Source organism: Nicotiana attenuata, unplaced genomic scaffold, assembly GCF_001879085.1.
Source record: "Nicotiana attenuata strain UT unplaced genomic scaffold, NIATTr2, whole genome shotgun sequence".
In the NCBI taxonomy this organism is placed as follows: Eukaryota; Viridiplantae; Streptophyta; class Magnoliopsida; order Solanales; family Solanaceae; genus Nicotiana; species Nicotiana attenuata.
The window spans coordinates 128,230-141,722 of NW_017673041.1; the positions used below are offsets into that span (position 1 = coordinate 128,230).

At 36.0% G+C, this 13,493-nt stretch overlaps 2 protein-coding genes across 2 annotated transcripts in view; both read left to right on the forward strand.

The window, feature by feature from the left end:
• The first annotated feature begins 82 nt into the window (after window positions 1-82).
• LOC109215270 (purple acid phosphatase 2-like) lies at window positions 83-4,843 on the forward strand. Its single transcript, XM_019379301.1, has 9 exons — window positions 83-527; window positions 1,297-1,497; window positions 1,636-1,747; window positions 2,191-2,420; window positions 3,059-3,197; window positions 3,586-3,806; window positions 3,997-4,118; window positions 4,214-4,397; window positions 4,504-4,843. The coding sequence occupies exons 1-9, from the start codon at window positions 339-341 to the stop codon at window positions 4,519-4,521; spliced, it is 1,416 nt and encodes a 471-aa protein (XP_019234846.1). The 5' UTR covers window positions 83-338; the 3' UTR covers window positions 4,522-4,843.
• Window positions 4,844-6,216: 1,373 nt separating this feature from the next.
• LOC109215268 (WD repeat-containing protein 13) overlaps window positions 6,217-13,493 on the forward strand; it is an 8,114-nt gene continuing 837 nt past the window's right edge. Inside the window, exons 1-10 of the mRNA XM_019379299.1 lie at window positions 6,217-6,644; window positions 6,981-7,090; window positions 8,206-8,275; window positions 8,599-8,755; window positions 8,837-8,974; window positions 10,854-10,993; window positions 11,395-11,442; window positions 12,511-12,621; window positions 12,711-12,892; window positions 12,985-13,106. Coding sequence (XP_019234844.1) covers window positions 6,435-6,644; window positions 6,981-7,090; window positions 8,206-8,275; window positions 8,599-8,755; window positions 8,837-8,974; window positions 10,854-10,993; window positions 11,395-11,442; window positions 12,511-12,621; window positions 12,711-12,892; window positions 12,985-13,106 — 1,288 coding nt within the window. The 5' untranslated portion in view covers window positions 6,217-6,434. The remainder of the gene's footprint in view (window positions 6,645-6,980; window positions 7,091-8,205; window positions 8,276-8,598; window positions 8,756-8,836; window positions 8,975-10,853; window positions 10,994-11,394; window positions 11,443-12,510; window positions 12,622-12,710; window positions 12,893-12,984; window positions 13,107-13,493) is intronic.

Below are 13,493 nucleotides of genomic sequence, written 5' to 3' on the forward strand. Positions count from 1 at the left end.
ATATATATATATATAAAATCATACTATTTTTTCATTATTTTTCTGGTTTTTCTCTCAATTTATTGCCGTTTATGAATCACTATATATATGATCATAGTTTTTCTTCATTATTTTTCTGGTTTTCCCACTCGTTTACATGTGAAATCTCAGATAAACCCCAATCCAAATGTCTATTGTCGACTACTTAAATCGTTGACTTGATACTTATCGTACAAAATCAGAATATTCCCCGTAATTCTAGACGTATATCCTTCGAATACTGGAATCTAAATACTCCTTGGATACATATATATATACGAGCTCCTATAATGTGAAAGTTGTGTTTTTGGTGTGCAAAAATGGGTGTGTCAAAAATGGAGTCTTTCGGGCGTTGCATCGTTCTTGTTCTGGGTTTAATTCTCAACGAGTCACTTTCATGCCATGGTGGAGTTACCAGTAGTTTTATTAGGAAAGTTGAGAAGACAATCGATATGCCTCTTGATAGTGATGTCTTCCGTGCCCCTCCTGGTTATAATGCGCCTCAACAGGTATGTTTAAAGTGACGGTCGTTTTCTATTTTCGATATGTTTTTTTTTTTCAGTTAGAGATTTTAACGAACACCTTTGCTGCATTATAGAGCTTTTAACGAACATCTTTGATGCATTATAGAGCTTGCTATGAACTGTTGATTTTTTTTTTTAATGGATATCTTGATGCACTTTTCACTTTTGATATTCTGTTTAATTTAATGGGATTCCCTGTTCCCTTTTTACTTTATGATTTTGTTAATGGGCGAGACGGGTCAAAAGAAAAGTACAGTAGAAAAGTAGATATCTTTGCCAGAAAAATATCAACAATTTAAATTGATAGGTCTCAACCTTAAAGTTCTTAGCAATGAACTCATTGTACTCTTGAAATTGAAATTATTCAAAATTGAATATTTTTTAAAATTTGTGGTTTTTCACATAAAAATAAGGGATCTTTACACAAATAGCTGTTTTTTTTGTAGCCATATATAGATTATACATTAATTATACATAATTATACACGTATAATACATAAATTATGCATATATTATACCTTCACCGGCTATTTTTAGTTCAAGCGATTGAGTGTGCTGCTATTTAGGTTAATTCTTCTAAAAATAAGTGTAGGAAATACTGAGTTCAGTTTAACCCGTTGGACAAATGATGCATCCTCCTCTGCTCTCGGATAGTGTATAAGTTTTATCAGGTGTATCAAGTTCTGTTTATGCTTGTCTCATTCATGGAATTTGGTTTATTTGCTAATTGATTCTGTTTGGGGTTTCTGTATAAGGTTCACATAACACAAGGCGATCACGAGGGAAAGGCCGTAATTGTTTCATGGGTGACTATGGATGGACCTGGTTCAAGTACAGTCTTATATTGGAGTGAGAAAAGCAAGCAAAAGAATAAGGCCAAGGGAAAGGTTACCACCTACAAATTTTATAACTACACTTCTGGTTACATCCATCACTCCACTATTAGGCATTTGGAGGTGAACATTCATTCATCCCTTCCTTTTTATTATTTCTGGGGATAATTTTGGCTCCTTGCTCATTGTTATTCATGGTAAACTATTTAACCCTCTGAGATTATGTTGAAACTTACAATGGATGTAATATTTCTTTTGCAGTTCAACACCAAATACTATTATAAGATTGGGATTGGGCACACGGCACGAACCTTCTGGTTTGTAACTCCTCCACCTGTTGGCCCTGATGTACCCTATACATTTGGTCTTATAGGTAACAATTTCAGCCAAATTATTGCTGTTGGAACTTCCTGGAGCTTGCTTAGGTTATATTACCACTGCTTTTGAGGTTTCATTCATACTGTGCTTTCTCATAGAGTACTATAATAAAGAGGGAATAGAGAATCATGTTGATATACTATTTACAATATGATCTAGAACCCTGCATCTAAGGTTGAGAGATAACATACTCTCTAGTTAATTGTGTGAAACAGCATATTTCTGAAAGGGAGGAGTGTTATTATCTGCATGTAATAAACGTTTTTACATGGATGTCATACATACAATATGCTTCTCCTTAAGGGAAAATCTTGAACGCGGTACAATGCAAACTTCTTTGCATACTTACTAAGGAAAACGAAAATAATAGATAAAAAGCATTGATGTTGTAGTTAGCAGTTGTGTGGCGTTTCTCAGTCGACCTGCATTATATTACAGGGGATCTTGGTCAGAGTTTCGACTCAAACAAGACACTCACACATTATGAATTAAATCCAATCAAGGGGCAAGCGGTGTTGTTTGTAGGCGACCTATCTTATGCTGATAACTATCCTAATCATGATAATGTAAGATGGGATACATGGGGAAGGTTCGTAGAGAGAAGTACTGCTTATCAACCTTGGATTTGGACTGCAGGAAATCATGAGATAGATTTTGCTCCTGAAATTGTAAGTGATACTGAACTAGTTCTCTTCCTGCTTAAATTGACTTCTAGTGTATTTCGTGGATGCTTTAAGCTAATATTTTCAGCCAGATAAATTTATACTGACGGCAAACTGCAAAATATTAGCTCCTTCTGGACTTTCATCCGATTAACCAGAGACTGTGTGTTAACACACTCTTGTTTAAGTGGATGAACCGAAAGAATACTTAGTTGAACATTCTTCACAATAATTAGTCTATCTTAGCCAGAGATTCAGCTCTACTGCTAGTTTGAGTACATTGAGTTTGTTGAACCTGGCATCTCCGTGCGTTCAACCAAAAAAAAAAAAAAAAAAAGAGAAAAGACATTTGCCCAGCTTTGCAGAATAAGAGGCATGAGATTCATCTTGCATGCTAAACAATCAAAATATTCAGAGTGACTAATGATGAGCAAGCATCCATGCTTTAGAGCGAACTGATATGGTTATATAGTTAATTAATTGAGCTCCACAGTAAAAAAGACTATTTGTGCTTTTCCATATTTCTAATGTTATACTTTTTAATGTCCTAGATATTAGATAGTTTTGTACTGGAATTTTATGTCCTAGATATTAGATAGTTTTGTACTGGAATTTTGATGAATACATCCTGATACTGCATGCAGGGGGAAACAAAACCTTTCAAGCCCTACACTCATCGGTATCATGTCCCCTATAGAGCATCAAACAGTACATCTCCCTTGTGGTATTCAATCAAGCGAGCTTCAGCATATATCATCGTTTTATCCTCATATTCAGCATATGGTAAGGATATGGCATTCTTGTGAGTAATACGAGATTCAGTTATGCACTGGTGTTCGCTCTTTCTTTCTCTCTCCTTTAGCGTGGACATAGAGGTATTGGACCAGAAAACATGATCTACAGTCTGTTACTTTTCCAGTTCTTGAAGAATGTCCTCTTCTAACATGCATCTTAAGAGTAGCATTAGTATATTATGAAATTCCAGTCGAAGAGTCATAATGGCATTTTGTTGATGTCTAACTTGTGGTCACATCCACCATGCTTCCCAATAGTACGCGAGTGCATTTTCTTGGTCTCTGATAAAGATTATCAGGCGAGGCAATTACTTTGAAAGTTCAAGACCATTGATTATCTATTTTCTCTAAGTTCCTTTTCTCTTTCCAATTATTAGGTAAATACACTCCTCAATACAAATGGCTTGAGGAAGAGCTACCAAAAGTTAACAGGACCGAGACTCCATGGCTCATTGTTCTAGTACATTCTCCATGGTATAACAGCTACAACTATCACTACATGGAAGGGGAAACCATGAGAGTGATGTATGAACCATGGTTTGTAAAGTACAAAGTGGATATTGTTTTTGCAGGTCATGTTCATGCTTATGAGCGAACGGTATGCACAAATCACACAGTTCTTTTTTCTTTTCATTTGATCTTTAAACATCTCACCGAGTTCGATGTAGCTACACAGTTCTTTTTTCTTTTCATTTGATCTTTAAACATCTCACCGAGTTCGATGTAGCTACAGTGAGAATCGTAGTGGCAATTCTTATATAAAGATCTAATTTTCTGTTGTATTTCAGGAACGGATATCTAATGTGGCCTACAACGTTGTCAATGGAGAATGCACTCCTATTCGTGATCAGTCTGCCCCAATTTATGTAACTATCGGAGATGGAGGAAATTTGGAAGGCCTCGCCACCAAGTAAGATTAATCAAATTCTAGAAATTTGTCGTATATATTGTATCTGTGCTTGTGTCAGAAAACTAATAATCAGATATCTTGTATGCTAATTTCAGCATGACAGAGCCACAGCCAGCTTACTCTGCATTCCGCGAGGCTAGTTTTGGACATGCCACTCTTGCTATCAAGGATAGAACTCATGCTTATTATAGTTGGCACCGTAATCAGGACGGATATGCTGTGGAAGCTGATAAGATATGGGTTAACAATCGTATTTGGAATCCAGTTGATGAGTCCATGGTAACCAAAACATGATGATATACAAGAGATTTTCTTCTTTCATTTTCCTCGTCAGCATTGAGTAATTGATGCCTTGGCCTGTAACGAATAAATTTCGTCATTTCAGGCTCTTGCTGTTTCATAATGTGTACAATGTCCATCCTGGGATGTGGCAGAAGAGGCCTTGTGAGGAAAATAAAATAATGTCGTAAAAGAAAATTGAAGGATATATATTTATTCAAAGTTACTTCTCCAAACATGAATATGGTTGAGGTTGTCAAATTTGAGTTGCAAACGTGATTCTAAGCCTTGCAAATGTGTTTCCAAAGAGACACGTAGAGGCATTGCAAGCTATTGTGTCTATAATTTCCATACGTAGCTAGTCACATAAAGTACGTTTAACAAAAAATATCCTTGTAAGGTATAAAAGGAAACATCAGAGTACCAAGTGGCGAAACAATTCATTCTTGCATAAAATCCAAATAGTACTTTCGTTATATACAATGTAACTTATTATTTCCTCTTTACAATGCTAATTCTAAAGGTACTTATTGTCAACCAGTAGTTCAAAGATGTCGAAACAAAAACCACACTTGTTTATTGTCTTCTCAAGATCTCAACTTGTGACTTTTCGTCAACTCAAAAGTCCAAAGAAAAGGTCGAAAGGAAAATCAAATTTCATTGCTAGATTCATCGCGAAACTCCGACAGGACAAGAAAATTGGCATTTGAATTCGATTTTAAGTTGTGTTCGTTTAGACTTGATTTTGGAAGAAGTAGTTTTGAAAAGTAATCATATTTAAAAGCTATTTTTGAAGTTCTTAATCCTCGTAAATGGTTTTATATCATTATATGATTGAAATTTAAGGAAATGAAATTGAAGAAGAAAAGAAAGTAAAGGATGGAGACGCAATTTTAGGAAAAAAGTATCTTCGAAACCAACCCTTTGTCTTTTGTCTTACAGCTCCCCACATGTTATTGCAATTTTGAACCTATGCAATAGTTATGCAAGTATTAGTTATACACTCTATTTGGTATTATTCTATGCATAACTAATACATAAGAAACCATAGTACTAATAATGCAATGAGTTTTAATGCATGCATTAGCTTAGTTAAAGATAAAATTGTCCTTCAAAATTTATGTTTGATTAAAAATGTTGTTATATTAATGCAAGTTTCAAATAATCCAAGAAAGTGAGAAATAAAATTATATGCCTAGTGTAAATATAAATACTTAGAATATTTTTTTATAAATAAATATTCAGTTCTATACTACAATGTAGGTAGACAAATCAAATAATTATTTTTAAACCTTTTTCATATAAAAACATTCCTCAACATATGTTTCTTTTAAAAAGATAAAGTGATGGACTGGTTATGAGGTATTTTTGTAAATAAATAATTCTTTTAGAAATTGTGCAATTCTTTAATACATCAAACCAAACATGGGATAAAAAATATGCCAGCATAACTAATGTCAGCATTACTAATACACTCTACTCATCATTATTCTTATATACTCTATCAAACGAACCCTTATTCTAATTCAACCCTCATACTTTGTACATGCGCGAGTTGATAAAAGATTGAGACATTTGAATACCTCAGGGGCGTAAATGAGATTTTGGGACAAGTAAAAGGGCTTATTCGCAATAGTTTTTGGAAGGCAACAAAGAACCGAAATATTGTAGGAAGAATGTGGCAAGAACATAAACATAAGGGTACTTTACGTCTAACAATTTTATAAATTTGGGGAGAAAGTGGTAATAACAAAAAGAGAAGGGAGTTGTTCGTTACAAACTCAAAAATATATAAGATGCACCGTCACCAAAAAATGGCGCAGTTGACGGACACTGGTAATTGCACATGCGAAACGAGATCCTCGATTCACCATTTCACCTCATCAGTCTTCACAATTCACATTATCACAATTCACAACTCCATTTTCATCCATTACCTGATTTTTTTTTTCAAAAACGCTTCCTCCACGATCTGATTGCCGGAGGAGGCGATATTATTTTTTTGGATGAAGAAGAGTTCACCTGAATTTCCCCGAAATGGCGGAACCAACAATTTCGAAGAGCTCGCCTGAAGATCATGATAATGAGCTGAAGGAGAATATTGAGAAGAAAAAGGACTCAACTGCAAATCCTGAGTTCTTCAGTTGTATGCTTCAGCCATCTCCTGCCAATTCGGATCCTAATTACATTGCAATTCGCCGTTTCCTTCTTCATCGCAAAGCCGAATCCGGTGTACTTCGCCGCAAGGTGCGGTTATTTCTCGCCTTTTCACTAATACATGATTATATTTAACTGCAACATCGCTGTGAGCATGATCTGATTTCACTACAAATGTATACATACTTATTGTACGTATTTATATTTTATGCGCATATTTGCTTCTTTTTTTGTATTCAGAAAAAAATATTACGTATTTCTCATTGCTTCTATACATTTATATTCAGTTTATCATAGTTCAAATTACTTTTTATGGTTTAGGTGTAAAACGAGATGCAATTTCATTGAACACTTGGATAGTAGGATCTATGTATTTGTTGCAATTAGTTAAGAAGTACCCTGATTGGACTTTAATGCTTGTTGAAGGACTGGAGATGCAATGGAAAAGGATACGTGGCTTATCGAAATTATATTAGTAGGCCAAGGAATTGGGAGAACTTGCAAATACCAAGCCGCTCGAGCACCCCAGGGAACAGGTGGTTGAGATCTATCTTCATTTCCTCTAGTAGGTTGCAATCTCAAGTGCTTAGGGCGCATGATTACGACTCATATTTGGTTGTTTACTTAATACTTATCATATTTTGTGTAAATTTCATTTGTTGTGTTAAATGACTAAGAATACTGTTGAGAGGTTGAGTTTCGGAAACTTAAGCTTGCTGACTTAAATGTCCGCTGCTTTGAGAACTCCACAGATCTGTATTTTGGACGCCTTTTCAACAATACTTAGCAAGCAGTGGCTTTTGAAACTAGAAATAGTAAGAAACATCATCTGAAGCTTCAAGTGGAATAATACCATCACATGAAGCCTAGAGTTTCACTTGAATTCCATGTAGAGGTACCTGGACAGATTGGAAGGGGAACCTTGGTGCAACGGTAAAGTTGTCTCCGTGTGACCAATAGGTCACGGCTTCAAGCCGTGTAAGCAGCCACTATTGCTTGCTTTAGAGTTTAGAGTAGTCTGTCTACATCACACCCCTTGGGATGTGGCCCTTCTCCCGACCTTGCGTGAACGCGGAATGTTTTGTGCACTGGGCTGCGCTTTTATACCTGTACAGATTAGCAAAATTTGGGAAAAGTTTCGAATTCATAGTCTTTACGTACACAGGCTATACTTCAATTCAGCTGTCTCTAGAAAACCGATAAAATATCATGTTTGCCTTATACCAGGGCTTGCGCAGAAGTCTGACGATAATATGATGACTGTTGCTTCTTAATCTGGAACTGTCAGACTATGAATTTATCACTGTACAGGAGGGGACCAAGAATGTGTTTTTTATTTGCTTGAAGTACTGGTTATTAATAAATTCTCAGCTCTTTAGGCACTATAGAGCATGAGATGCTGGGAGAATAATCCTTTTTATATGCCTATTATTTTTTTATATGCCCATTATTGATTGTGGAGGGACGCAACATGATTTATTTATCTTTTGTCGCATGTACCTTCTACTTCTTTTGAGTTGTTTTGACATCATGGAACTTTGGGGAATGTAAAGCTTTACCAACATGAAGCATTTTTTTTTTTTATGTCATTTGTTGAAGTTCGTACTGCATACAATCTGACATCAGGATAATTTACTGGTTGATGCATCAGTGGGCGATGGATGCCTTCACCAAGTCCAGTTTCCCAGTTGCTTGAGTCGGATAGCTGGAATTCTTTCAAGGTATGTGCAGCTTTTGGTTGTCTATGACTAATCTTTTTTCATACTTTTTACTTTAGCCTATGCATGCAGCTATTTATGAGGAATATTTGACTATCCATGACATGTCATCGAACTAGTGTCGCCCTATGAATTAAGTTTGAAGGGTTGATGCTAAGGTTAGTGCCAAATGAATTGGTCGAGTCTAGGTCCACACCATCCAGATGCGAAGTGATCTTGGCGTGTGACTCAACTAGAAGATCGGAAGAGTTTCTTTCTGGACATTATAGTTGCATGACAAATGAGAATTCTCTTAGCACACCTTTCACCACCTCATGTTTATGCAGGATTTACGGAGTCCCAGTCAAGCAAGTCAAGCATTGAGCCGGACTACTAGTTACAGTTCAAATGCGAGTGATACTGATGATCGGCCACGTAGAAGGTCGGAACCTGCATATTCCTTTGTTGGGATGCATTGCATTTTTGACCAATGCAAGGCCATGGGTAATTATTTTGCAAAGCAGAATCAGTCGGCCTCTTTCTTCATCAAGCTTTATTATTAACTTAACTAATCTAATTTTTTAGTTACGGTTATAAAGTTTGGGCATATGAGTTCTGATCTACTTGCATATGGAGCATCAGATGGCAGTTTGACAGTGTGCAATGTCTCCATGCCCCCTTCAGTCATTAAGCAGTTAATAGGGCATTCAAAAGATGTCACAGGTTGGATTAACTGGTATTGATTCTGCAGTCTTGTCTTTAACTTCTTATTCATATATCGGAATTGTTTGACTTGTACTTTTCCTTTGTTAAATGTGTTAGAAATAGTGGCTTAAATTTGTAGCCATAGTCTTATTTAAGTCGCAATCAGCGTGAGATGTCAATGTTGTCAAATGCAAAAAGTGTAGAAAAGCACCAAAATCTAACGGTGTTTTAAACTGAAAGCTCAATTCAGGTCTTTAGTGAAAGAAGTGCTGAAGAACTAATATTAAAAATAAATAAAGATCTATAAACACAAAATTTTATGGGTAGGAGAATTTTAAAAAATGTAACTGGTGAAGTATTGGTATCAAACCATGTGGAAGAATTCAAAAACTCTCATAGATCTTTGATTAGATGCAAATGTTAAGTTACTAATTCAGTATAGTGCCTATGTTTTCATAATTGAAATCTCTAATTTCCTATTTTTAATCCATAACTTACCCATTCAGTATGTTTCCGTATGAGTACTAATCATTTTGATGGGTGTATTTATTGTTTAGTTCTATCTTACAAGATAGAGTCATGAGTTCCTGAAATCAACTAAAGTTTTCCAATGATTCTTGGTTTGCTAGTTTTTGCTAAGGTGCACGTCCTTCACCATCGTTGAAGCACCACCTAAGCAATGCGAAGCTTAGCGCTGCTCTGCTTCACACTTCAAGTCTCAATCACACCTTTGACACTATTCATTGTCCATGATTGTCATTGGAGTAGTTTCTTCTTTTCCCTACAAGAGTTAGGGGTATGGGAATGGAGAAATGAGTCTTCCAGTATTGGTTGTATTAAGTTGGTAGAAGCATAGACAAGATTTAACACACAAAAAACGTTAGTAAAAGTTCTGAACATTAACCAAGTCCAGAATCCTCAGTTGACTTTTGCAATGTCCAAATGGAAATGGTTTAGTAGACCTTATGTCTTCTGTCCTTGTGATTTTTTTCCTCCCATTCAACTGATTAGCATTTGATTCAAAACCTTGAAACCTTGAAACGAGGACACTGTGAGTCATGGGAGTTGTTTAATACCTATCCTTCCCAATATGAGTGGGAGCATTTGACTGGATATGGACACAGAGTTTAAGGAAGAAAAGAAGGCTTTTGACACAAAATAAATTTGTAGAAAATACCAAAGTATGCTTAATACCAAAATGGAGAGAGTAGCTCTTTTACTCACGGGAAGGTGTTAGCACCTGCAGTAGTTGTTTCTATACCACTGTGATCTTTAATAGCATGGTCTCTTTTGCGATGCCTTTGTCCGACTTTTCAAGGTCAACCTAGTACTTTCAAGAACAGGTTATTCTATTTTTTTTTTGTTTCCATCATTTTTCTTTAGTTTTTTGTTAAAATCATTTTTAAAATTTCTTCTTTTATTGGTTGAAAGTTAAAAGCATGAAATTGTCCCTCAATCATTTTGAATTCTTATCCATTTTGGATGGTATTATTGATGTTTTGGCGTTAGCACTGCTGATTCTGCTCCTATTGGTATTGTGGTGGCGAATATCAGAGTTTTGCCTTATTTATTTTATTGTATTCTTTATAAGGTGGAGTATTGCTTTATGTAGGAGCCAAAGCCCAATGAACCCAATCACCAAATATATGGAGAATGAAAACATGTTGAGGCTGTTTTAGTTCCTGTCCCAATTTACTGATGGTCTAAACTGAGTATCCAGAAAGCCAAAAACCACACTATTGTTCTCTTATGGAGTTTTACTATTAACGTGGTTAACATGCCTTTTGGTGACTCTAATTGCAAGTTTGTTCCTCAGTCAAGGGCGATGTAATGCTAGCTAAGCTTTATATGTGTTTACCATGTTACTGTTATCATTTTCAAATCTGTCCTTTTCCAGATTTTGACTTTTCAACAAACAATCAGTACATTGCATCGTCTTCAATGGATAAAACTGTCAGAGTATGGGATATTTCTAGAGGACTTTGCATTAGGGTGATATATGGAGTCTCTTCACAGCTTTGCATTCGATTTCATCCTGTAAGTGGACAAAGATGTACTTTTTGATTTTGGTAAACATTTTCTGCAACCACCAGAGTAGACTTTCCTGAATGACATTCTTGATAGGTTTTCGAAAGACATGCTTGCATGCAAATTTCTTGTGTTATTGTGGATGAGTGTTTGCATGCGTGTCCACCTCAGTTCGTGCTTGGCAGTAACACTAGACCATCTACGTCTTTCTTGACTCCATGTGCTTTTCAGCTTTTTTCTTTTTCTATTATATTTTGCAATTGTTATTCCATCAGTAGACTGTATGACTTGTTGCATCAAAGCACCTTTAAAAATTTCTTTTTTTTATTCAGCTGGCTTGGCATTTATATGCATTTAAACAACTGACTAAAATTGATTCTTTCTCTGTTGCTTTTTCTCTTCTTTTACAGGTGAACAATAACTTTCTTTCTGCTGGCAATGCAAAGAAAGAAATAAATGTAATTATCCTTTCTGTTTTGCTGAACGCATATTAATTGTTTAGATTTTACTCTATAGATTACTGTACTTCTCCTTGTTAGATTTATTTGCTTTAATTAAGGGAATACTTCTTCATGCTTGCACGATAAATATTTTATTATAAGGAAAAACTAATAGCTAAGGGCGCACGATAAACATTTATCTAACTTCCAAAGAAAGAGAATAGAGCAACGAAAGGAGGAAAGGATATTTCATGTGCACAGCAATCATCATGATTAGATGATTAGACAGAGATTACGTTTCTGAAACACAATGCATTAAGATACAATTGTTTTTCATCCCCGAGGTGTTGGCTGAGTTGTTGAGGCATAGAAGTAATAATCTGGAGATCTTAGGTTCGAGTCCATCACAGCAGTGCCCAAGCCATGCTGTGCAGGTTGATCTGGCATTTGTGCTTGTGGGCTCCAGTGGTTAAGGTGGACGCAAGCTGACGAGGACACCACTGTCTAAAATGAAGATACAATAGTTTTTTCATGAAGAAGCACAAAACAAGCAGTTTACATCGAACTGAAAGTGAACAGATGAAACCTGCTGATTATTAAGAGTCAGATGAAATGTGGCAGTCATTGACTTGATTCCTCACTGGAGTATCATAAGTTGTTAAACAGTTTCTGAGAAGCACATAAATGACATGGTGGTTTACACAATGAAGCAAAGATTGACCATAAGCTTGTATTTTATGAACCAAGAAAACGTACAATTTTATTCAGGCTGACATTCTAACCTACTAAAGTATTTCTTTTGCTTCTAAATTAGGATTTGGATATTGTGTGCTTGAAAAGTAGGTTACTTCATACTTACACCCCTGAAGAAACCGTGTCAGTGGACTCATACGCATGTTCAATTATTCCTGTATATATTTGTTTCGCCAAATAGAATATGTCACAGCCTTCATGTTAGCAGACTCATACACATGTTCAATTATCCCTGTATATTTTTTTTTTTGGCCATATAGAATACGTCACAGCCTTCATTTCACTCTTTATTTTCTCACTCATCAAGCACTAAACCTTTAAACTAACATTCAGGTGTTCAATTTTAGCACTGGGAGAACAGTGAATAAAATTGTCGTCGATGGTGAAGTCACTGCCATGGACCATGACCACACTGGTCAGCTTATTTTCTGCGGTGATGGTCAGGTTGCCTGCTTTGTGCCTATTCTTCTTTCATTACAGTTTCTGGTCCTCTCTGTACCAAGGCTTACTATTTTCAGCTTCATTATCTACAGGGATCTATTTACACAGTTAGTATGAACTCCCATACAGGTGTGCTATCTCGAACTCATCGGAATAGAAGTAGCAGCAAGCATAGATCTGCTGTTACAACTGTTCAGTACAGGACATTTTCTCTGCTGGCACGAGGCCCTGTCTTGCTGGCTTTTACTCGGGACGGAAGTTTGTCTTTTTTCAGGTCAAACTGAAATATTTTTGTCTCTTGTTTTGGTTTATCTTTCTTCTGAAATTTTTTCTCAAGTCACATTGAAGTGTATTATGGGCTTGCAGCGTCTCTTTGGAGATGAAAGGTTATTTGACACTTAGGTGCTCACTGAAACTGGCTCCACGGCTACACAGCATTCGTGCTTCTTTCTGTCCTTTACTTTCCCTTGAAAAGGGAGAGTACATAGGTATGTATCGGATTTGTTAATAAAGAACTTTAATCTCTTTAAAAGCTGCCTCCAATTTGTAAACCTCTTTCCTTTTTTTTTTCCTCTTGAGGTCCTAACACTGTAGTCTGTTTGGCTAGCCAATTTGGAAAGTCGTCTTCTGGTGGAGAGATTTGTTTTGGTACAAATCCCTAGTTTTGTTGACTTTGATTTCCAATCTTTCAACTTCTAATTTAGTTTACCATGAAGAAGATACTCAAAATAAAGAAGAAAATAGCAAGAGGAGTTTACAATAAGAGGAAAAGAAATTCTTAGGTACCCAGCTTATTTAAGAATTCTCAAGCAGATAATATACAAGAAGTCCTTCACAAGGTAGGAGTAAGGTCTGCGTACACTCTAACCCCCCCC

Bases quoted from the DNA above. Each gene is read 5' to 3' on its own strand.
- LOC109215270 (XM_019379301.1), top strand. From the start codon at position 339: ATGGGTGTGTCAAAAATGGAGTCTTTCGGGCGTTGCATCGTTCTTGTT. The intron at 2,421-3,058 runs GTAAGTGATACT...TACTGCATGCAG, and splicing joins TAGATTTTGCTCCTGAAATT to GGGGAAACAAAACCTTTCAA. The intron at 3,807-3,996 runs GTATGCACAAAT...GTTGTATTTCAG, and splicing joins TTCATGCTTATGAGCGAACG to GAACGGATATCTAATGTGGC.